This window comes from Takifugu rubripes, chromosome 13 (genome assembly GCF_901000725.2).
Source record: "Takifugu rubripes chromosome 13, fTakRub1.2, whole genome shotgun sequence".
NCBI lineage: Eukaryota > Metazoa > Chordata > Actinopteri > Tetraodontiformes > Tetraodontidae > Takifugu > Takifugu rubripes.
In genome coordinates, this window is record NC_042297.1 from 6,789,064 (window position 1) to 6,814,261 (window position 25,198).

General features: G+C 42.4%; 1 protein-coding gene across 3 annotated transcripts; it reads right to left on the reverse strand.

The window, feature by feature from the left end:
* Window positions 1–19,304: 19,304 nt before the first annotated feature.
* Window positions 19,305–24,206, reverse strand: isl2b (ISL LIM homeobox 2b). 3 transcript variants are annotated; one of them, XR_003890635.1, is made up of 7 exons: window positions 24,040–24,206; window positions 23,545–23,734; window positions 22,969–23,231; window positions 21,819–22,114; window positions 21,140–21,307; window positions 20,625–21,060; window positions 19,305–20,040 (listed from the first exon to the last, which is right to left on the reverse strand). XR_003890635.1 is itself a non-coding variant. In XM_029846785.1 (6 exons), exons 1-6 carry the CDS (start codon window positions 24,095–24,097, stop codon window positions 20,944–20,946), a joined length of 1,080 nt encoding a protein of 359 aa, XP_029702645.1. In that variant the 5' UTR covers window positions 24,098–24,206; the 3' UTR covers window positions 20,372–20,943. The 3 variants fall into 3 exon arrangements, 2 of the variants coding, with proteins under 2 accessions (XP_029702645.1, XP_011607956.1); XM_029846785.1 differs by lacking the exon at window positions 19,305–20,040 and having other exon boundaries at window positions 20,372–21,060; window positions 21,831–22,114; XM_011609654.2 differs by lacking the exon at window positions 19,305–20,040 and having other exon boundaries at window positions 20,372–21,060.
* Window positions 24,207–25,198: the final 992 nt, after the last annotated feature.

The following is a 25,198-nucleotide window of genomic DNA, read 5'->3' on the forward strand; positions in this document are numbered from 1 at the left end:
CTCTCTCTCTCTCTCTCTCTCTCTCTCTCTCTCTCTCTCTCTCTCTCTCTGTCTTCATCCCTATCCTTACAATACAACCCTTCCCCCGGCTGGCTGCAAGGGGCTAGCTCCGCAATTTAATACCATGTCTACAAGAAGATAAGGCTTTCTTATGAACAGATTAACAATATGTCCTTTGTTTGTTGCCGCTGTGTAGCCTGGCCAGGCATTTAAGCCAAGGAGACGTTTGTCCACTGTGAAGAGATGGAGAAAGAAATGGTGATAGAGGATGGACTGGAATAAGGACAGTGATGAATGACAGACAGACAAACACACAGGAAAAGGCCAAATGGAGAAAAGAGGGAAAAGCAAAAGGGTGGAATTCAGCAACCTTAGCAGTGATAAGTGGAGAGCAGCATTCTTCCCCAGTAACAGGAGACAGGAAAACATGTCAGTGGGCAAATTGCCCCTCAAACCCACTGACAAGGATTGTCAGCAGAGAGGAGAGACAGAATCTTTCTGGCCTGCAGTCGCGCCAGGATTAATTACCAGCAATTACAAAGAGGAGGAGAAATCAGAAGGCTGTGATGATCTGGCATTGGAGCGCTTGGATGTACCACAGAGACCCCAACATGTGTCTGTATGCATAATGTGTGTGTGTGTGTGTGTGTGTGTGCGCGCGCGCGCGCGTGCGTGCGTGCGTGCGTGCGTGTGTGTGTGTATGTGTCTCTGTATCTGTGTCTATATCTGTATGTGGTGTGAGAGAGAGTGTGTGTGCTTGTGAATGTGTGTGCTGCACACACATATTATGCTGGTCCCAGACCGCTTGCATTCATATTGTGACAGTTGACAGCTGTTTTTTCCTCTAATAAGATTAGACTAAAGAAATTAGTTGTGCACTCTTTAATCTGCCATTTAACAGGGGCCACCTGGGGCCCGACTTATCCCATCCACTCTGAATGGCTAATCAGAGGCGCTTTGATTCACACAGGGATGAGGACTGCACTCAGGACCTGCAAGGCTAGAAGCCAGTAAAAGGGGGATTTCCCCAGAAACCACACTTCGATGCAAATAGGAGAGATTTTTGCCTTTTTTGCCAACTTTCTATCCTTAGATGGTCCATTTCATAAGATAATTGACCCATGTCCTGAACTGTCACGGACAGCAACAGTCATGCTATTGCAGTAAACCTGTGACTTTATCAGCAGCTCATTAACTTTAAAACAAATGTTACCTTTCTTTATTTAATCTTTTTTGGTTATGTTTCATCTGTAGTTTGTAACATGGTTAAATCATGTTCTATATTGGATATTCTGCAAAACATTTTGTCACCCTCTTCTTCTCTGCTCTTCAGGTGGTGTTTAATGTGTTTCATCAGCAGCTGGAGCTGGCCTGTCCTGGGCTGTTCTCTGCTTAGCTGTGCTGATCTCTACTGTGCTCATCTCTACTGGGTTATTTTCTACTGGACTGTTCTCTGCTGCCCTGTTCTCTGCTGGGCTGATCCCTGATGGGCTGATCTCTGTTTGACTGTGCTGTTCTCTGCTGCGCTGTTCTGAGCTGTAATGATTTCTGCTGGGCTGTTCTCTGCTGGGAGGAAAAGTCTTTGGCACAGCTGCACAAACAGACCCTTTGCTGGCGAATCAGTCTGGCAGAACTTGGTCTTCGGCCAAGAAAATATAGTCCTGAGGAGTTTCATCTTTTCCTGCAACACTGGCTGAAAGCAGTCACTATTATCACTGTGATCGACTCACTTTGTCATCCCCTATTTCTCCTCCTTCTCCTTCTCTGCCTTGTACCTCACTTGCACCAACATGGTTCTTCCTTTCCTGCTCCTTTGCGCTGCCTCTTCTCCAGCCCGACAGATTACCAACCAGAGGCCTGCTGTTCCACCCAAAGCAGTTGTGACAGATTCCTATTACACTGTTTACCTGTGTGAAAGCGGAGGCAGACATACATTAACTATATTCAAATCTGGAGCGACCACAAGCCCACCCTAAGATCCTTTGAGTGGCATCATAGTGCGGTTTAGGATGTCTACTGTTATTCAAGTGAAGAATGAGGGCCAGATGGTGTAAGTGATGGTTGATGCTGATATGTTAATGACTGGGAATAAACAGATGCTTGCTTTAAAGTATGTAAGTCCCTCCTTTTGAGTCCAATTCTGGCAGAATTCATGTTTATTTTGGGCTGTTTTGAAGTGAATGTGGATCCATAATCTGACAGAGGTTCAGAAGATTCTTCAGCTCCACAGAAGCCTTCTTGAATCACAAACCTTTCTCCAGGTCTCAATTCATTATTTAAAAAAACAAAACCATTCTTTATTGAGTGTTTAGCTGCTGCTGCTGCGGGTGATGCTGCTGGTGCTGCTGCCGGTGGTGGTGTTGCTGCTGGTGATGGTGCTGATAGAGGTGCTGGTCCTGGTGCTGGTGTTGCTGGTGGTGGGAGACCCACTGTTGGGGACCCACTCCAGCGTCCAGCGTTTAGTTGATTGAATTTATGTTTTATACTTCTCTGGTGCAGAAGTATAAAAAATCCTCCTCAGTGATTTAGGAGACTTTCAAGACTGAAAATGTTGAAAATGACAACCATTGCACCATTTTCTATGTTGAGGGGTAGCTGACGAGGACATCGGCCTCCAAGATCACTGCACACATGTTAACAATGACTGAGGAAATTCTGTTTTCTCTTATAACTTAATTTGTCGACCGCTGCAGTAATGTGTTATTTTTTAGAACTGATCATATGATTGAAAGACAGCAGCGATGCTGAATTTGTCACATTTTCATGTAAATGGAACCAGACAGACTAAACAATGTTGACTTGTCAGAAATCCCTCACATGCCCACCAACCATATGGTTCATATTAGGAAGACAGCTTTGACTGTTTCAGACACTGACAACAACATCAACCAGCCACAGTCAGAAAAACACCAAGCTTTTATAATACTAACAAATCTAATCTATGGATGCTTGAGAAGTATCATATCCTTCCTCCCAACAGAAAGTAGTCTTTCAGCTGCTTTGGTCTGGGCAAATCATAAAGAAGAGTTTCAAGATGGAGAGGTAGTAAAAATAAATAACAAAGTTTACATTTAGTTATACCAGACCATGATAATAAATGTTCCATACTCTCAGTTATGCAGCTGAAGCAAATTCGCTTTCCTAAATTCATTTCACCCTAGAAAAATTGAACTTGACAATCGTCTGTTTTTGCTGTCAGCAGCTCCTGTTTGCCACACACACATATACACGCACACTCCACACACACACACACACACACACACACACTCACACACACACACACACCCAACCTTAACTCACAGACAACCTTAACCCTAACCCAACCCTATCCCTAACACAGGCTAACCCTATTCCAGACTAACCCTTAACCCACAGTAACCATAACCATAACCCAGACTAATCCTAATCCAGACTAACCATAACCCCTACTAACCCTAACCCAGACTAACCCCAACCCCTAACTCCAACCCAGACTAACCCTAACCCAACCCTAACACTAACACAGATTAACCCTTAAACCACGCTAACCCTGACCGTAACCCACATTAACCCTAACCCACACTAAGCCTAACCCTGCAGGGCTCCTCTACATCCCACTTCAAGCACTTGCGAGACTTCTCACTTCTGTGTGTTTGGCAGACGACCAGAAAGCATCCGTCACCGTGACTTCTGGTGACCAATGTAGCCCAGAGCTGATGAATAATACAGAAGTGTGTGCTATTATTCATAGGCCAATGCTACAGGTATTTCTCTGAGACTAATCATGTCTGGGAAGGTGCAAAACACTTTTGGAATTTTATGTCATTTGACTTGAGCCAGCCAGGACGTAAATTTTGTTTCTGTGTGTTCTGTGTAATGCGATAGGCTTGATCATGACAGAATTGGATTGTGGAATTGTCCTAAATACATCTGTGAGAGACTGGTGTAACTCTGGATTCCCTCTCTGGTCTTGATAGTCCCTCCATCTGTTGTGTGTCTCTCAATATGCTTCCTTCAGGCTGGTGACAGATGAATCAGCCTTGTGTAAGGATCCCCCTTGTCTGACCAACCCGATCACTTACCATACGAGAAGGAGCCAAACATTAGTACCGCCGCCTAGCTAGCATGGCGAAGTGCTGAGCTGGCGCGGCGCCTACATAAAGCTGGGAGGCTCTGGAGTTACAGAGGAGGAAGGATTCCATGACTGAGCTGTATTTACACATGTTGATTGTCTGTGCACGAGAGATCTATTGACATGAATAAATTGCTGATAGTAATTAATAAATTACGAAGGGATTTTGCTGCTATATAAAACATACAGGTATGGCTATTAATAAGAGGATGTAACTAATAAACAAGATGCAAAGCTATGTGCAGAGCAGATGTGACCGTTGGACAGTTCTAACAGTGGAGGCCTTTTCCTCAGGTGTTTCTCTCAGCCTGGTCAGTTCAGCTCTCTCTTGTTTTTCCCATCAGTGAATTGGAAAAACAGCATTACAAGAATTAAATTAAATCTAACACTTCTCAAAGCTCACAGCAGTTTAGGATTTAGTCATTTATTTAACTTCATTTTCTGCTTGTCAACTGCAGGCAAATGTTCATTCTGGGTATCTAACTGACAATTTACCCTCACATAAACTAAACACAACATCAACATAAAGCAGACTCATTAAATGACACAGACAATGACACATTAGATGGACACCTTGGGCTGGGAGCTCCTGTTCTTTAATATGAATGTGGTTGAAGGTTGTGTGGAACCTTGTACTACTGAAAAAGTGACAATAGAAGCCTCTCTGAGCCAGGTAGGAGGAGAATGTCATAACAGCCAGTTTAATCCCAAGTGACATGTGACACATTGAGCAAGGGTTTGTAAGAAGTTGGAAATTGTAATTACAGGTACATATAAAGTCCATAGTGTGTGTGTGACAGCTCCAACAACGACGTGAAAGAGGAGTGGGATCATCCTGGAGAAGGGGAGCTGTGTTGAAGGCTCTTAGTGATACTGATCGAATGCCGCTCAGAGTTGAGAGCTTACTGGAAGATATTTTGACACACTGGGAGGTCTGGTGATTGACAGCTCTTTTCCTCTCATTAAAGGGCTGTGCAGCAGACATACCTGAGCCTCTCAGGCAAGGTGAGATGGGTCCCCATGCAGGCTCCTCCCACAGTTCAGTAAATTCCAGTATTACAGCCGAGCCACAGTAAAAGACCTGTTAGCAGTAACCCTAACCCTACCTGGAACAAAATCAAATACATAAAGAACACTATTTAAAAAAAGATATTTCCTCTCTTTTATTCCTGTTGTTTTGTGCAGCATGAATCTATCCTTTTTGCAAACTGGGAACCAGCTCAGCTCCTCATTCAACCAACACAAATGTTTCTGGATGAGCTGCAACATTTCCTCAAAGAAAATGTGTAAGGGTGAAACCACACCAAAGAAACAATGTAGATCTGATACATGAGCATAAATCATAAGCTTGAGTCCTTTCTGACAGACAACAGGCCCTCTTGTGTCTGTGGCCAAGGTGCTAAGTCTTTTTAGCCCACTAGCATCTCTGGGTAATACTCAAAGGTCTGTGGCAAGGCATTAGAGACACACAGGTGGTGTAGACATCTGAGTCTGCTGGACAAAACTCCTGTGTTACCGCCACCTCTTCCAGCAGCTGTACACATCCTGGAACTGATGGCACGGAGCTTTGTGTTGCAGTAAACATTAACATTAGACACTAGAGTTTCTGAGAGAGACAGGTATCATACTTAGCATCTCTCTCTCTCTCTCTCTCTCTCTCTCTCTCTCTCTCTCACTCTCACTCTCACTCTCTCCTACACACACTCCTGTTTACCATATGCTCACAAATGTGCATGCACACATGCATGTACAATGCAGGATTTATTGAGGTACAGATCAAAAGTTATCATTAAAGAATCATTACACAGTCAGAAATATCTGTTTGTCGTTTTCATGTTTGTCATTCTTGTGTTTCTTAATTTATTGTTGGTCTATCGCTTAATTCTTTAGTCTTGATGTCTTTTCATCTACCTCCTGATCAGAGGATTAAAATGCATGTCAGTTACTTCCATTAAATCAATATCTGACTTTCCTTAAACTACTGATGCACTGAGGGTTCTTTCTGAAGTAAGGCCTGGAGCTGGTCCTGAATATGTGTTGACCACTTCGGGCCAAAATGGCCACAGGAAAAAAAGGCCTGACGAATCAATATAACAGTGTGTTTGTCATGTCTGCACTGTAAATCAGCGATTCAAACAGAAAGAGAGCACTTTGACGTGCGTATGAATGATTCCTGTCTGTGTTCAGCTCATGTCGGCTCCAGCTGCTGCGCTCTAATGACAGCCAGCTGTTTGATGGCCGTCACTGAATATGTGTGAGAAAACTTCACAGTCCCACTATTAGCAGTGTTAAACAGTAGCCAGGAGCTGTAACCTATAGTCTTGAATAATAGGAATGAATTGAATGTGTTGGGATTCCTGAGTCTGTTTTGGTGTTTGTAGCACTGCTGTGTCTCCATCCTTATAACAGAGAGGCACACTTGTCTTCAGTGCTGTCTCTAGCAGAAGTTACACTAATGGTGTCTCTTTTGTGCCATTTGACAGTTGTGACTCTGCAGGGTCCAAGAGAGATGCTGATTTCAGAGGGAGAAAGAGGAGAAGAAGCTGCTCCTGCCCAAGAATTTCCCAGTTTGGCTCGTGAACTGAGCCGATATCTGCAGAGTTCCTGAGTTTGTAGGAGCAAGTGCTGCTCTCTAATTCAGGATGAAAGCTGGAAAAAGAAAATGTTTGCTGACTCATTACGAAGCCTGGAAGGGGATTAAGTTGCAGCACTCATAGATCAAACAAGTTTGTGTTTGTTCATGTAACTGTTGTGAACAACTCTGCATTTATGGGATGGAACAGCAGTCTTGGGGCTGATTACATAATGACTTTATTAGCCATAAACACACTTAATCAAAGGGCTTTTCCAGCCAGCCTGCATTGGTTTCATCTGTGAACAAGGATTTCTTTGCTGCATTCAGACCCACAAACGTTCACACTGTGGAGCCACTCACACATTGATGCGCTGCAGCTCCTCACAAAAGAAGCACCTTGGTGGACTTATGGAATGGGACATATCTGTTAATAGTAGCCATATTACTCAATCTAGGCATTTCTGTATCATATTTTAGTTTGGCCTCTTTTTTCAGAGTACAGAAGTTTTTATCTAAAATCTAAATAAATAAAAGCTGGAAATCGAAGTCAGGATTACATCGGCCATTCATAAAATACTCTGTTTCCATCATAATGAAAGGAAAATATCATCCTTCAAATGTACCAGTTCAGATCAATCCTAAGGTCCAGTTTTGTCTAAACACCATTGTGAGTGAGCTCAGTTAACAATATCATTAAAAGTAAACAAACAACTTCATCCTAGGGTTTCTCATCATTGATTCTAATGCTAATCCATTTGGTATGATGGTATGATGCCATGTTCCACCTTAGTCTGAGTCCTTGCTAATCTCAGAATGCAAATGTATTTTATCTCCACACCATCGCCACGAACATTTACCCTGCCAGAACCAACGGGTGCAACCTTTGACACCTGCTAATCCATCACGGGGACAGACGAGTCTCAGGTTCAGTCACCCCACTGCTTTCATGTATTCACTCACATATTCCTCTTCTCTTCTAGTAATCTGAGTATGGACACATTGTCTTCTGTGTGTTAAGGAGAAACCTTTTAAAAATAAGCAAAAACAAGTTCTGCCTTGAAAAGTTCCCCTTTGAAGATAAGGGGAAAAAAACATATTAGGAGCACTGAACCGGGAATAAAGGAGGAGGAACAGGAGCTGGGAAGGAGCTCAAACAGCAGCATGATCACCTCAGAGGTGATCCACTGTGAGTTCCCCCTGCAAGTCAAAGCTAGCTACCAGACACAAAAGCAGCCAGCAAACGTCACAGATGATCCACAGTCAAGGATTCCGCTCACACCTAGACAATGATCATAGCCGTTTTGTCTGAGGTACACAACCCTCCTCTGACTTATGCTAAGCAATGCCATTGTCACAGTGACAAAGGTAAACGCATCTGAGGTGCTGCAGTTTGCTCAGTGTGAAATCAGGTGGAAAAATCCAAATATTTTGTTGAAAGGAAAAGATCATTTACAGCATATCTGGAGAGTTTATGTTCACAGGACACTTAATATAATAAACCAGTAATTAGTCACATTATCCACTCATCCTAAATTCCCCCAGTTCCATCCCAGTTCCATCCACTGTTGTGTTATCTTAAAATCCATCAGCCATTTCTGCAGAATCCTGCTCAAAAGTTAACAAGCACATCCTTCAATAACCTCAAGGTTGAAGCAGTTCACTGTTGTGTGAAAAAACCCAATATATGAAGCAAATGTCAAGTGCAAAGTGCCCTCCAATGCCAACCAATGCTTCCAGCAAACAAAGGAGCACACTGAGTTTGACCCATCCACTCCAAGTCTGCCTCCATTTACATACCTTTTGTTCCCTCACTTATATTTGACCTTTCCTGAGCAGGAGGAGCTTCCAACCTGTTCAGAGTGCCACATTAACTGCTCACTTCTCCACATTCTGGACTGTTTTTTCTAAATCTGCAAAGAATCTTGGATGTCCTGGATGCTGTATCCCCCCATGACCCCTCCAAATGCATTAGACTTAAGTAAAGATACTCATTTAGATAAGTGATGACATTTCTACTGTAGATGTAAGTAGAGGGGAGCTCAGTCAGTGAGAGAGAGAATAGATTGATTTCTGAGAAACATTGCATAAATGCTGGTAGAACAAACAAAAAAGGGAACATGATTTACAATTAAAATGGTGATTTTATTCCTTTATTGACAAAAGTTCTTAAAAAAAACTTTCAGTGTTTTTAAAGAGAGTCTAAAAGTTATTGGGCCCGATTCACCAATATGTTCTTACGAATCTTCTTAGATTCTTTCTTAAGTTGTCCTTAAGAAGTTTTTTAAGAAAACCCTACGTCGGATTCATCAACGCGTTCGTAAGCCCCAGAATTGTTCGCAGCTGTGTTCTTAGATTGATGAATGCCATCTGTTCGTAAGTTGAAAGCGCGTGCCAGGTGAGTCTAATTAACATACGATTAGCATAAGTCACCGCCCACTAATGCCCATAAAAGGAACTGCAGCAGGACCCTGTAGACGGAGCAAAAAGCAGCGAAATGCCCAAAGCGAAATGCCCAAAGCTTGCCCCTCCACGCCTGATTTCTGACGCCGTGTTGAACAATCAAGAAAGGATGGCTAACACGCTTGATAAAATTGCCTCAACCCGGATGACTATAGCCAACACGCTTAAAGAAATCAACGAGAATGTAAAAAAAGAAGAATGTAAAAAAAAAAAAAACGTGTAAAAGCTGTGCTCGGATTGTGACAATAATGCATTTTATTCACAAACGGGCAATTAATCGCGCTCGAACGTGAACCGCGTGCCTGCAGTCTGGCCCCATCATTGCGTCAGGACGCACATCCTCACGGGGTTGTGGCTCTGTGTCCAAACACATCCAGCGCCCCTTTAACATGCCGATGGTGCGTTCAATGGTGGAGCGACTGCGCGCATGCATCTGATTGAATAAAACTCCTGTGGAGTCTGAGGGTTGGTCAGTGGTGTCAACAACCAGGGCATATCCTCGATCCCCTAATAAAATAAATCAAGATAAAATCAAATAAAAAGACAGTTTTGGCATGGTTTCCAATTTGGTTGATTAATGTTAAGTCATTGGCACATTTACATAATTTTAAAATTCTCCGTAAATCACCAAAAATAGGAAATAAACAAATAAATAAATAAATATGACAGAATTATCATTGTAATATTGAATTTTATTGAACTGCACAAGAGAAGAAAACACAACCATGCCAACATGTCGGCACTGAAATGTGCGCAAGAGTACTCCTGAGTGTTCGTAGGATTTGTTCTTACCTACGAATAAATCCAGGATAAGAAGAAATTGGTGAATGCCACAATCTTCGTCAACTGTTCGTAAGTGGGACTTAAGAACAAATTTGTTCGTAAGAACGCTTCGTGAATCTGGCCCATTGTTATTATTGTTAATAACAATATTAATATTAAAAACAGTTATAAGTTATTATAACAATAATAACAATTAATACTACAATACTACAACTAATGTTAATAGGAATATTAACCATCAGCCATTGGCTGCCCGTTAAATTTAGAATAATTTTTAAAACCGTTCTTTTGACCTACAAGGTCCTCAGAGGCCTAACTCCATCCTACCTGGAGGAGCTAGTGATACCTTACCAGCCCAATAGACCGCTCCGCTCTCAGAATGCTGGTCTACTTGTGGTTCCCAGAGTTTCTAGGAGTAGAATGGGGGGCCGAGCATTTAGCTACCAGGCCCCCCTCCTATGGAACCAGCTCCCTGTCCAGGTACGGGAGGCTGACTCCATCGCTACTTTTAAGATCAGACTTAAAACCTACCTCTTTGAAAAAGCTTATTGTTGCTGTAGTTCCAGTTACTATCATAGACAGATGAATTATCATACTTAGGGAGTCGTCTAATTATTAGGTTAACATCTTAGTTATGCTGCTATAGGCCGAGGCTGCCGGGGTCCAGAAACATGATCACCTGTCAGGTCTCTGTCACCCCACTGGGTCATGGTCTCCTCTCCTCTCCTCTCCTCTCCTCTCCTCTCCTCTCCTCTCCTCTCCTCTCCTCTCCTCTCCTCTCCTCTCCTCTCCTCTCCACTCCACTCCACTCCACTCCACTCCACTCCACTCCACTACACTCCACTACACTCCACTCCACTCCACTGCCTGTCCTCCCCCCAGCCAGCCATCAGCAGGAGGTTTCTTCCTGTTAAAGGTGAGTTTTTACTTGCCACTGTTGCGTGTTTGGGGTTAGGCCCTGGGATTCTGTAAAGCGCCTAGAAACAATTTTGATTGTAAAAGACGCTATATAAATAAAGATTGATTGATTGATTGATTGATTGATTGATTGATTGATTGATTGATTGATTGATTGATAGATAGATAGATATTAGTATTCTTATTGTAGCTAATGTTGAAGAAAAACTTTGTAAGTAAGTTATTAGACAATCATCCACCTACTTTATGTCTAATCAGTGATTTCTGACAAAAATGAACTCCATGGAGGTAAATGTGTGTTTATATTGCCTTAAGCTTTCACATATAGAAAGTATAGAGAGGCTGCAGAGTGTAAACTTTCTCCATCTAGCGTCAGATTAGGAGATGCTCTCAGTGCTGTGTGAGGTGTCTCACCGTCCTCACTCCAACTTTAATCTGCTGTTCTCCTGACCTGCTGCTGTTTTGTCACCCTGGCATGTTTAACAAATACTGTCAGCCGGCGACAGGATACACCAGAGGTGTTGTTGTCAGTTTACAGAAGGTGATGGATTAGATGTGATTTAAGATCCTCTCTTATCAATATCCTCCAACTTCCAACCCCTACACATTTCCCCACTCTCAGCACCCACATGAACACACGGCCTCAGCCAAATATTAGCATTTTGAAGACAAACAGTTTTAATTGTTTGCTCCAACCTTTCTTTTTGGTGGCTTCCTTTTTAAGCAGAAAGCCAGCTAGACGGTCAGGGTGGTTGGGGCGGCCTCAGAGCTCTTCTCCTTCAATCACTCTGCACAAAAGCAACAAAACACGCCTCTGTAAATATTTCAGTGGCTTTAGCACCTCATCCAGAGTCCTGCTACTCGCTGTCTGCCAGCCCCAGAGCCAGCCATTGTGTGGCCCCTGGTGGCTGTTTTGTCTTGTGCTGCTGGATGTGGCTGCTCTGTTGTCGGGAGGCAGCAGAGCCTGCATGCATGCAGTAGCAGAGGGGAGGATTAGCCTTGAGCTTTTCACAGTGTCTAAGGGGCTGCCAAGCATGCTGGGCCTTTTTTGCACGGCACACACCTTTGACATCATTTACTTCTGTTCACTGCAGAAAATCCAGGTTAAATATTTCAGATTAATGGTCATTAACTATCTAAAGAGATGCAGAGGATGCAGGCATGTTTTGACAAATCCATGTTTTGACATGCCTGCATAGAATTTGTGTTTTCTTCAGTCAAAACTGAATTTGAAAAAGATCAGTTTATAAAACTCAGTTGTTTGGAAGAGGAATGGTGTTCACAGTCCAAGATCATTGCTATAATAAATGGGAATGCTGTTTTAGTATAGCTGTGCCCTTGATATGAGCTGCTTCTCCAAGCGAGTCTTCAGGGAGCGCTTCCAATAAGAGTAATGTCCCCATGAGCATGGCCCCCATTCAACAATTTACGGGCAGATTACAGATTCTAATAAAATTTTTGCAGCCTTAATTAAAGAATCTGCTCCCAATTTTATGATAGTTCAGTGCACCCACACTCCCTCTGTCCAATCTAATTATTCTGATGTACACAATTAGCATGAGGAGCACATTGTTCGCTTCATTTGCATATTATATTGGATAATTGAATGAGAGTGTCTGATAATTAAATTAGCTTGAATGACAGATGATTCAGCCCACTGTGAGGAAAAGTTAACAAAATGAGCAGCCTGGGATTACAACATGTGCCTGATGAATATTTATATCTTCTACCATGGTCACCTCCAGTAGACTTGCGCTGGCTAATTTGAAAAATGTGCAGCCAGCTAGCAGCTAAACTGGTGCTGCTGTTTCTTCACCCCCATAACGGCTGCGCATTAAATATGGGAATAAAGAAGAAACTTCATTTTTGATTGTTTGTTGTTCATCATGGAGGTGACACTGATAAGACTAATGACAAGAATGTGGGGGAATTCATGTCCAGGCACTTTCAGCATAAACACAGGCTGCTGAAGTGCCACATGCTAAACTCCACTGCTGATGTCGGTTTTGGCAAAAAGCTTCCGTTTAAATCCATTTAAGCAGAAAATAAACTGCAAACATATAAACTTTCATGAATGCTTCTTTTGTTTACCTTAGAATAATACTTTCTTCTGAGCTCTATTATGGTTGATTTGACTCCACTCAGGTTTATGGTGAGCATTTTGTTGTTGGGTTGTGCTGTTTTACAATGATAAAATGTTAGCAGCTCATATCCTTCTGCCATTCATCCTATAGTCCTTGGAATTTTTCCATTCAGGGTTTTGGGCAGGATAAATGTTTAGAGGAAATATTTGGAACAGCTTTAGCCTTTCACATGCTAATGTAAGCACTGGCGGCACAAGAAAGCTAGCTTGACCCAGGGGCCACTGGGTGACACAGTCTGCTGATTCAGTGCCTACAGCTTTGGCTTTGTTTATGTGTGTGCACGAGAAATAATGCACATCATAAAAAGGAGAACTTTGAAGGGGAACCACTACCCCTCATGATATATGCCCCTTACTCCGTGGATATAAATAACTCTTCCCAATAGCACAAAAGCAATCTCAGGGGTGACTTATTCACTGTCATTTCTACAATAACATTGGGCCGTATTTCCACCCCTGTTGTTCTTCACACACTGAATCATTCTCTGTAGATTTGTCCAACACTGATTTCAGAGCTAGCTTACACGATTTTTGTGTGAAGACTGTGAAGTAAAACGGGGGAAAGAAAAATTAAATGAAAGCAAAGCTGCTGATTTTTCAGCATCTGTAAATTTTCGAACCTGCTAGACATAAAATGCTTCATTGGTTTACTTCAAAACAATGTCCAAACACAATTTGCATCACGTGTAACTTGTGTTTGTCTTTGCCTCCCACGTCCCTTGTAAAATCTCCTCTGTTCTCTGTGTTATAGCACACATTGGTATACAAAGTGCCGTCTGATTGTCTGCCCGGGAGTCGTTTCAGGGAGCGGAGGAATTTACACAGGCGCTGGAGCTGTCGGAAGGTGGGATAGGAAACTGTAAAGATAAGTCCCTACAGCAGCTTAAGGAGCTTTTGCAAGAGGTTTCGGCATCTCTCAGATCTCCCAGATATACAGCCGATGTTCCCCTGCTCTTATCAGAATCCTGAATCCACTTCCTAGTGCTTGGAGACACAGGCGCACTTTCTCTCTGATTGTGTGACCCTTTCGAACACATTTAAAATACCAACAACCCCTGTTCCATCCATCCATGTCTGTCATCTTACTCATTCTGGTGCAGCCAGAAATCCCAGAAAGACCTCCAACCAGTACAACCACACTGACCAATGGAAGTGATGTGACCCAGATCATTCTATGATGTCACACACAGATGGTTGGGGTTTGGCTTAGTGGGCAGATGTCATCACAGTTTCTGCCAACAACTTCTAAGTTTGTGTCTTGGTGTGTCTGCAGCTGAAATCTTTGACATCTGGCCTCCATCACAACCTTTCTCCACTTCAACTTACACTTTCACCTTCATTCAACTTAACATGTGAAGGCTGTTTTTTTGTCCTCTAAAACCAACATATGCCCCCAATTGCATGATATTTATACTCCCAAAAAGAGAACAAAAAATTAAAAAACCTTTCGGGTTCACATCATTCAACTCCAATAAACCAATAATGAAGGCAAGATGAGAAGGTAAAATGTCCAGGATGCTCACTTGTGTTATGAAGCAGCTCTTCACTGTCCCTGAAATCTCCCTCTTTGCTAAAAAAAAACAAAAAACAAGCTTCCAACGAGCTGCAGAATACTGGCTGACTGGCAAAGAGCAACCAAGACATTATCATGCTGTTTCTTAGAGCAAGACCAAGGCTGCCACCACTCCACCTTCAGCCCTGCCCTCCTCGCTGCTCTTGCAGCAAGCACTTGAAGAAGGATAATTTGTTTGGATGTTTAAAGTTGCAGCTCTGGCTGGTGGAGGATTATATGAGATGGACCTGTGATTTGTGGTGGCTGGTGGTGGGGAGGAGTAAGTATGCACGTACGCACGTGAAGGTGTGTCTTTCTGTGCATGTGTGTGTGTGTGTGTGTGTGAGTGTGTGTGTGTGTGTGTGTGAGAGTGTGTGTGTCTTCCAGGTCCTCGCTGTCCATCCTGTATTTTGTCTGCTACAGGAAGGCTTTGCGCTGTCTGATTGTTTTCTGTTTAAAGATGAATAATCTTGTAATCCCTGAAATTGATTGGTCCCAGATTTATGGAAGCCTTCTGTGCTGCGCATTTCTTCAGCGGGGAGAATCAGTGAGGATCTGTTTGGATTCACCATGAGCATCCAAAGACCTGACACGGTTAGCTGACCTGAAGGAGCAGAGTGCAACCGAGGCAGCTTTATATTTAAAGTCTGTCAAACTTCCATTGCGTTCATGAAGATTTCTCTTTCTTTGAAGAGATCAGTTTTCCATAAATCTAGAATTTCTTCTGGCCCATTTCATGAAACACTCTGATAATATTTCTCAGTATCAGCCGTGGTTTTAAATCTTCACTGCCGAGTTCTTGGGAGAATTAACCTCTTTGTGCATTTTTCTCAAGAGAGTGAAGAGATCACCAGTTACATCTCAACTTTGGTCCAAAGCATCTTGCGACAGGCCTTCATCTGATCCGTTCTGGCCCCCTTTGAACACTGCTGTAGGACGTGGTCCTGAAAAGTTTCACCCTCAGATGATAAAAAAGTGAATTATTGGTTTGTTTATCATGCTCTTAAAAGCTAAAGTGCATTATTAAACAGAGAGCACATTAAAGGGGAGTATTGTTAAAAGTGTTTTTAAAATCTTGTAAATCCTGGTAATTTATGTCACTGTTTTCCAGGAGGTTCACCTCAGGCCTTCTGGTTTTCATTTGGGTAAGGTTCTGCTCTTTGGGCTCCGTACCTGTGATTCTGCTCAATTTTCTCAGATACCATCTGACCGATGTGACCCCCTTAACGGGGCATCCCAAGCCTCAAAAAGAGGCCAAACACTAAATTATCGCATTTAAAAGAAGGCATTGGAAGATCCTAATGTGTTCTATCTTTCTGAAAAACAAAATGATGGTGATGCTTTTTCAAGAAAACCTTCACATTTAAAGCCTCTGTACAATTAAATAAGCTTTTATACACACCAACAAAAATAACTGCATGAGGGAAAAAGTGACACCATGAAACTGAAATTAGTCATTAAACTTGAATGTTCCTTTTAAAGACACAGGAATTGTGATGCTTACAGAATACACACATGATCATCATAAGAATATTACAATCATAAAATTATATTTGCAGAAATATTCCATCCAGAATGGATCTATTGGAGGATTAGAAGTGAAAGTCTTGAATTAAAGCAGAACTTTGATCTCAGAGAAATGTGCTGAGGTCACTGAAACCTGGTTGTTACAACCAAAACATCATCCTTACCAAAATGAGTGGCCTGAGTCTCTGAAACCCCATGAGGTCTTACATACAAATGTTCCACTCGATCAAATTAAACACAGAGATTCTGCAGACGTCTTTACAGGCTTCTTGGTTCATTTGAATTTATGACCACGACAGCAGATTAGTAAATGTTGTGGCAGTGGTCGGAGCAGCAGTTCCATCCTTCAGCTGTTATAATGCTTTAGAGTTGTCTAGAGAAACAGAATTTTGTTCTCGACAGAACCAAAATGACAGAGTTTAGGACAGTGGTTTAGAATGTGTTAAGATGGGCTAATTCTCCTTCTGGGAGAATGGGATAGATGTCACCATGCTGGTGAAAATGGGAGAAGCCAACATGGAAATTCCAGCCTGTTCCTCATGATCCACTCTTCCTCCTAATCTGACCTTCACCCTGTCCAACAGATGCTTGGCTGTGTCTGGGCCGCAAGTGGGTGCTGCTTGGGATCAGGAAGCTGCTTCTGCCTCTGGGGATTCATTGGCAGAGGCAACAATGGGTCAGAGCCTCTTCTTTGTGTGGTTGCCCTCCTTAATCAAACTATCCAGAGGAGTGATTGGATTTTAATTCTGCTGGGCCCACCATAATGGTGTGATGGACGGGGACTGGTGAATTGGAGCACGATGTCAGCCCTCAGAGGCCTCCATTAATGATATTGCTTCATTTCTTAAAGTGGCAGCCGTTCCTTGGGATGAGGGGATCTCCGCTGTTGGCAGGCGGCCCCTCATGTCTCCCTTTTGAGCTTTTTTATTTGTCTGTTTTCTCTTACTGACTCAAATCTGTCCATCACAAACATATTTGCTATTTTATTTGTGTTATTTCATTTTGTTCAAAATTGTCCAGAAGGAGGAGAATTTAAGGTCCTAAATGATCCACCTGGATCTGTCTTTATCCTGACCGGAGAGTCTGTGGGTCTGCTGTCCGCCCACATGTACTGCCTCCGCCAATATTCTCATCTGCATTGATGCTTTAATTAAAGTTGGTCTTCCACCTGAACTGACAAATCAAAAGCTTAAATGAACCTCAGCACTAAACCTTCGACTTCCTAAAAACATTGTTGAACTTCTGAACTAACACTGATGTTAGCGTGATCAAGGCCAGAGTGTCTGCCTTCAACCTTTTGATGCAGTTCCTCATCTCACCCACTTCCTCCGTGTTTGTCCTCCAACTTGGGCTGATGACACTTCTATGGGGGGGGGGGCTTCAGGTGAACTCTCAGTGTGTTTTATAGCAAGTCATTGTCAGGTGGGCCGGCTCCAGCCTTCCCCTGGTCTCTTAATGTGCGTTGGTGTGTTGTTTTTGCTGGAGATTTATGTGTGGGAGGGGCACAGTGATTTACGGGGCTGTGACAACGTCTCGGCAGCGGCCCAGAGAGGCAGATTCTGGCTCTCTGTGTGTGTTCCAGGTGAGCTGGACTTCACATGCAGTTTAAGTAGAAAACTCACCAATTTAAGACACATCCGGTGGGTCTGAGTGACGCAGCAGCACTGGCAGGAAGCAAACTGCTTCCAAAACTTGTCTTTAAATATAGAGTGAAAAGGAACAAAGAACTGTCAGTACAGGATGACACAAGAGGCACCGAGTCTGGATATTTACTCTTGGTGTCAGAGTCCAAAAAAGTAGCTTGTTGGATGGAAGCCTGCAGCACACAGCACAACACAGCACAGCACAGCACAGCACAGCACAGCACAGCACAGCACACCACACCACACCACACCACACCACACCACACCACAGCAAAATGCAGCACCTGAGAGGTAGAGGAGAGCTGTAAATCCAGCAGCTCCTAATTACATTGACCCTGGGATTAAACCTGATTGACTGCAAATTTATTTTCTATATATATGTCCTTTTTTGTCGCGACTCACTGATTCTGGGAGTCCTCACTCGGTGGTAGAGCAGCATGGTTTTTAATAGGTTAATGAGCCTCTACAACACAGTGTGACACCGCCCCCCACAAACATAAAACAAATAACCAAACCATGAATTTTTCTAATTATTATAGAATCAGTTGTTCATTTTTATTAATCATAATAGTGGCAATTGATTAATATCACCAGTAACTCTGTGAGATTCGTTTTTGTTCTTCAGCTAAACTTGCTTTTTGTCCATTCATTTGTTTGACCTTTCCCGTTCTGACAAGAAAACGTTTATGTTGCGTTCACTGTTTATGATGGGATCAATATTTAGCAGAACCTGGCAGCTCAAATGTAAAATTGAATTGCGGCGGTCAGTCTTCCGATTACCAACTCATCAATTCATTACTGATCAGTGAAAAGCTGTGAAATTATTCAGCTCGTTGTAACCCAAACCTCCTCAACCAGTCGAATCACGCTTCTGCCGAGCTCAGATGGAATTTTCGATGGCCAAAAGTAGTTCAAAGAGACTAAAATAAATTATCGGATATGCTGGTGTTTGGGTGGAACTAAATGAAACGTACTCACATAATACCAAAGAGATAACCGGTCCCGCCAGTTATATGATGACGTCACACCCTTAAACGAACTACTCCGGACCGCCGCAGCAAATTTGGATGAATCCTTCAGAATATGAAGATTACTCGTAATGATGAGATATATTATATGCGTGTGCCTGCGTGTGCAGACACCAGTGCTGCTGGTGAGTCCTCATTGAGAGAGCAGGACGTAGAACACGAAGGGAGGAAACGGACAAAGATCTGACAGAGAATGGGGGGATGTCGATTTCTGTCAGTATATAATATTCCTTTCATTTAGTGTGTGTGTGTGTGTGTGTGCTTCTGTGTGTGTGTGTGCGTGTGTGTGCGCGCGCGCAACCTAATATAATTACAAACGTTGTGTCATTACAATGTGTATAAAAAGCGCGTCGAACAGCTTTGTATTTTTAAAAGCTCTAATTGTTTTTTTGGTTGTTTTTTTTAAAATCTTTTTCTTATTTTCAAGCTTCTAATATGCTGTTTTGGTCCATACCGCTGATTCCATATGTTACTGTATTGAATAAAGGAGAGCATTCTTCCGTGGAAAGGCCTTTGTTAGTCTCCTCTTATCTCACTTATCTTAATCCGCTCGCCTTGTTTACTTATCTTATTGGAAATAGCGCAATTAGAAATCTATTATCTACCTGTTGTCATTCAAATGTCCGATTAAGACACTGCCACATCAGCTCAAGAAGATAAAAAAGAAACTTCTGTTAAAGTGTTGTAAATTAAAAACAGAATATATTTTAATCGAGTGACGAACTTTTCTGCTTGGTTTTTGTTTTTGTTTTTTTTTTGGGGGGGGGGGGGTTGTTTTAGAAATTTTCATCTTTTACTTCTAAAACGCAAACGACATGTGGAATAAATCCAAGCAACAAAATAAATAATTGTAAACCTAAAAGGTTTCAATCCACGGACTTTTCCGTGAGTGCCTGGCAGCTTTGTTGCCATCAGTCGTCCAGGTCTGAGCTGCGCTGCGCAGCGCTGCATAATAACGCAATTCAGCAAAGGAAAATAAACCGAGGAGGGGAAGTCACCCTTTACTCCTCCTCCCTCCTCCTCTCGCTGGACTTTTGGGGAGTTTGTGCTCTGTGGAAGGCTAGGGAAAGGGGGGTGGGTGCTTAGTTTGTTGTGGCTTCAGTCGGTGTATCGCTCGATGGTGATGCCAGGACGAGATAAGAGGTCGCCGAACCCTCCGCGCTGTCTAGACCAGTTTGTGACTCAACCTGAGAAACTGGACTGAGCGCAGTTTGCAGCAGATTTCTGCCCCGGAGATCAGCTGAATGGCCGCTGATACCTGCTGCATGACCCGAAGGCGAGAGGCTGCAGATGGAACCCGCTGATAAGACAAGAGAGCAACGGCTCAGCTTCACCTGAACAGGCCAAACAACATATCCTGAAATCATGAATCTGTGTTAAACCTTCCGCGTACCGAAGCAGCGTTGGTTTTAATCTAGACCGTACTCGGTTTTAAATTGGAATGGTGAATTAGAACTTTTTAAATTAAAAAGATTTAATATTCACCCCGTGGTTTTTAGTCTTTTCTAATTTTGCATGAACATCTCCACTAATGTCAGACAAATTTCTATTAAAGTATTTGCTGAAGTCTCGCAGCTGCACAGCTGGTCTAAAACGTGCCTGCGCAAAGATATGTCAATAAGCGTTATATTCATTTTTTAAATTATATTTTTATTAGTTAATAATCCCTTTACGAATTGTTTTATACCAATAAATAATATAACAATAATTTACTTTTGTTGGAGAAGCTAAAACAACCAGTATCCTGCCCTTAAGATAAAGTATTTTACAAGAAGAGATTCACATGCTCTGACCTTAAGACAAAGAGTCAACAGGGCTCCACAATCCAATAAATGTTTCAAATTTTAAAAAAAAATCTGAAGAAACAAGACACAATATGCTCACAATAAAATGGAAATGTCTTCCTCTCTGGTGTTGCAGGAGAGCTTTGTCCTGGTAGATCCATGTGGAGGCTTCTGTACAAAAGTCCGTATCAATCATGCAACAACTCTTTTCTCAGTTTGTGTCAGTCAGAACGCCACATATAGAACCAAATCTGGCTCAGAGGAGGTTTTCTTTCCATCTCCTGATGTGTTGGGGAGGAAAGAAATGATTTTCTTCTCTCTAGTTCAGATGAAGTGATGAGCTGGTCACATGCAGGGGGATCATAGATCATGTTGCAATTGTCCTTGCAGAATGGGAAGGTGGGACTTAAAGCCCCGTTTCACGTCTCCACCGGGCTCGGTACCATACTGTTGGGGGTGTCCGGTAGCTGGGAGGACAGAGACGTCACATCGCTGCCTGAAGAGTTCCCCAGAGACCCCGACTCAGAGAAAGATACCTGTGAACACGGAGAGAAGGTGTCAAAGGTCAGATTCAGACAAACGGACTGACAGACAGACAGACAGGGGTACACACACCAGTTGTTGGAAGGCAGGCTGGTCCAGGTCACTCTGTAGGGCAAACTCACTCAGGGCTTTCCATGGAGGCTGGTAGGTCTGGACCTCCACCGGGTTCCCCTGCACGGCGCTCTCATGTCGAATGGGGCTTCCAGCAACCAGAGGGGTTCCTGTGAGGCCCTGCAGGTTCTATCATGTACATCCAAACATTTAAACATTTAAAAATGTTTAAATGGTAAAAACATTGTGCACACATCAACACAACTAGATTTATTTTGTCTTTTAAAAATATTTGTCCTTTTCTGATTAACATTTTCTTCTGAAATATGTCTTTTAATTGTAATAAATGAACTGAACCATCTGCTCTCAGAGTGGTCTGTTTACCTTTTAAAAAAAACATGTATCTTTAAAATTACAGATACCAAACTTAAATTAGACATTTAAATAATTCAGTGGAATAACACTGATGCCCGCTGTAGGATTATCTTTTATAATTCTTCTGCCCTCATGCAACAATTAACGTGCCAGCATCAGAAAGAAAATATATTATAATGCTTAAATTTAACAGAAAGTTTTATCTGTGTGTACAAATGCAAAAAGGTTGTGATTCTTTATTTTAAAGACTACTTTTAAAAAAAGGGAAACGCACAAATCAAAAGGAATAAATGATTTTTGGTAGGAATCAAATGGTCAAACTTACGAAGATGCTTACAGTCTTATCACTGTGTTGCTGTTGCTGCAGCTGCTTCATCAGTTGCGCCTTCTTCTTGTCTTTGCAGCGTTTGTTCTGGAACCAAACCCGAATCACTCTGGGGCTCAGGCCGGTCATCTCCACCAGCTGCTCCTTCATCAGCGCGTCCGGCCTCGGGTTGGCGTTGTAGCAAGTCCGCAGCGTGTGGAGCTGCTTCTCGTTCAGCACGGTCCTGACACGCGTCGTCTTCTCCGACTGCTTGTGGACGTGGTTCCGGTGCGTGGCCTGCCGCATCGAAACCGGGTCTGCAAACGCCGCAAACCAGAGCAAAAGGGTCAGAGACCTGAGATGAGACCGGGAAGCTCATAGATTCCCATTTGGACTTGTTAATAAAATCATCGTGACACATTAGAATCTTTTGAGCGGGGTAAAATCTCAGTTTCTTTCTGAGCCTAGTACATTAATTTAGTTTGGACACTGCGTGTTTACCTGGGTATTTGCCTGTTTTCTTTGGTTGCATCTGGTACGTTTACACATTTCACTTGTATTTTTTGCCACATAAAAACACGAGAGTATATGTTATTTTCATAAACCCGGCCTTTAGCTTGATTTCGGCCCGAAGTTTGAAGCGAAGCGGCTGCTGGAGTCGCGGCAGCTGCTCCTCTCCGAGATGGAGCGCTTTCAGCAGTTGCAGGACATTATTCACACGTTAGCTTCTTTCTCTCCCCGTTGGCAGGCGATCTGAGCTCTGACAGCTCTGGACGCACACATGCACACGCGTACACGCGCTTCTCACTCACCCAATAGCAGATTATTCAGATAATGGCAACAGAGTAAGTTAAAGTTGATGAGATTAATAATAATAATAAGAAGAAGAAGAAGAAGAAGAAGAAGAAGAAGAAGAAGAAGAAGAAGAACATAAGAATAATAATGTTTGTTTTAGTTGAGTTTTTAATTCTTCAATTTTAAACGAGTCGACCGTAAGCGTTTTCTTATAAATTATTTCTGTACTAAAAACTATTTATTTAGCGCAGATCTTGACTGGAATTTATGATGCCTGCTGCAGCTTTAAAAGTCTGCTTTTTACTATAACTCCTAAGGACAAAAGCTAGCCAATAATAATGAAACGAGTGGAGCAAGAATGGAGGCAGAGACCCACCTGTCAGGTGCAGGGCTCTGTTGGAGTGCAAGTGTCCGGGGCTGATGGGACTTCCTGCGGAGCTCTTCTCCAGTAGAATGCTGTGGTCGGCCCGGCAGAGCAGCTCTTCTTCCCGCAGGGAGAACTCGTCCCCCGGCAGCAATTGTCGGCTGCACACCGAGCACCTAAAACACTCGATGTGGTAAACGTGATCCCGGGCTCTCATCACCAAATCGCTGCTGCTGAATCCCAGGTTGCATTTGGCGCATTTTATTCCAAAGAGTCTGCGGACGTGAGACAGGCAGAACGATGATCAAAATGAATAATAATAATAATAATAATAATAATAATAATAATAATAATAATAATAATAATAATAATAATAATAACAACATGTTGTGAAATAATGTGCTGTTTGCCCCCTCCTCCAGCATTTTAAAATCTATTTAACGTTGAGCATAATGCGGATTTTCTTGCGGGCTGATAGACTTCAAAATGGAAGCCTGCATTTTGGACTCTAAATTCAGGTCTTTATATCGTTATTGAATTTTTCTTAAAGACACTTTCATCCGTGGGGAAACACATCTAAACTCCTACCTTACATAATCTCTCTTGCAGTAGGTTTTTCCGTCTCGGACGAAGCATGTGCAGGTCTCGTCCAGGTACTGGCTGCACTCCGCGCACTTCAGGCAGGCTGCGTGCCACTCCAGGTCCGGAGAGACTTTCAGTATATACTGGTCATGGATCTGGCTTCCACATCCTACACACATGGCGAATCCTTGCTTCTCTACAGGGATCAGACACACAAGTCAAACACTCGGAACCCACATTACTCAGAGTTAAGATTGCAATATTTCTGTTTGAGAAGGTACAAACGGGCAATTTCGGTGCTGTAATGAACTAGTGTTTGGCGGAAGCGACACTTGTTGTAAGAGATAAATGTCATGCAAATATTTGAAAGGAAAAAAAAAAACAAATAAAAAATAACAATAATAATAATAATAATAATAATAATTTCAAAAATAGCTTCGCCGTCGGTGTAGCCGCTTACACAAAACAATCACCGACCACCGAGGAGTTTGGAGGACTTACTTTTGGAATGATCCCCCATATCACCCAAGAAAGAAGAGCTAAAGATAATATCCACCATACAGGACGGACGGACGGACGGCGCTCCAGGCAGAAACGATGAGCGGGCCCGCAACTCCCTCCCTGATAACGTGCGTCTTTCCAGACTTTGGGGGGCAGGAGACGAAGATGCAGGGTCCCATACGCGCACTGCTCCGACGTCATGACGTAAGCGCGGGATTTCACCAATCACGCTCTTGTACACAAAAATAAATAAATAAATAAACATTTATTTATTTAAGAGACGGGTGCAATTCTATAGATTTTCATGTAAGATTGACTTTTTAAAATAACGATCTAAGCCAATGAATGACTTTTGGAAAATTGCACACGAACTCAATAAATACGATATTATAACAACACTAAAAACGAGCAGCGCTATTACAAGTAATTACATCCTATATTACAGTTAATATTCGATTCTACTATTTACTTTGTCCTATATAATTTTACAAGTATTATTCAATATCGGAAGAAGTCCAACGACTAGTGTTTTCTCTGATCTTTTTGGCATTTTCCGTGACACATCTACAGTAAATTGATTTAGCTGTCTTTGCGCTTCATGTCAGCGTTATTTTTAGCCTTTGGCTATGATTTTACCAATTCAGTTTATTTTACGCTGCAATACGAATTAAAACACGTCAACGTTTCTGTGGAATGTTCTATCTCCCTCCAAACTGTTGATCTACTCGAGAACAGCGCCGTCTACTGGCACAAATACACACCTACATCTATCAATGCCGCGATCTTGTTTTAAGAAATAATGATCGATATTTCTTCTGCAGGATGTTGGTTTGACTAGAATCTAAATTCGAAAAATCAACTCCATTAATGGCATTAAATATAGATTAAACGGACAGTCGGCATATTGTCCATAGTCAGATTTATCACGTTTTAGAAAGTTTTTTTTATTGTGAATTATTAAATATTTGTTTAGCACGTTATTAAACTATCTGTTATCTATCTGTTAGGGGAGCTGGCGCACTTTAGGCTGAAGGCAAGTCAGGCAAACTGAACGTTTTATTAATTTAACTCGATTTATTGCCTTCAATTTAAATCAGGCGTCATGTGGCAGATTTACTAGGACTCCCCTTTAGTGACTGTGAGGTGCAACCTTTTACTG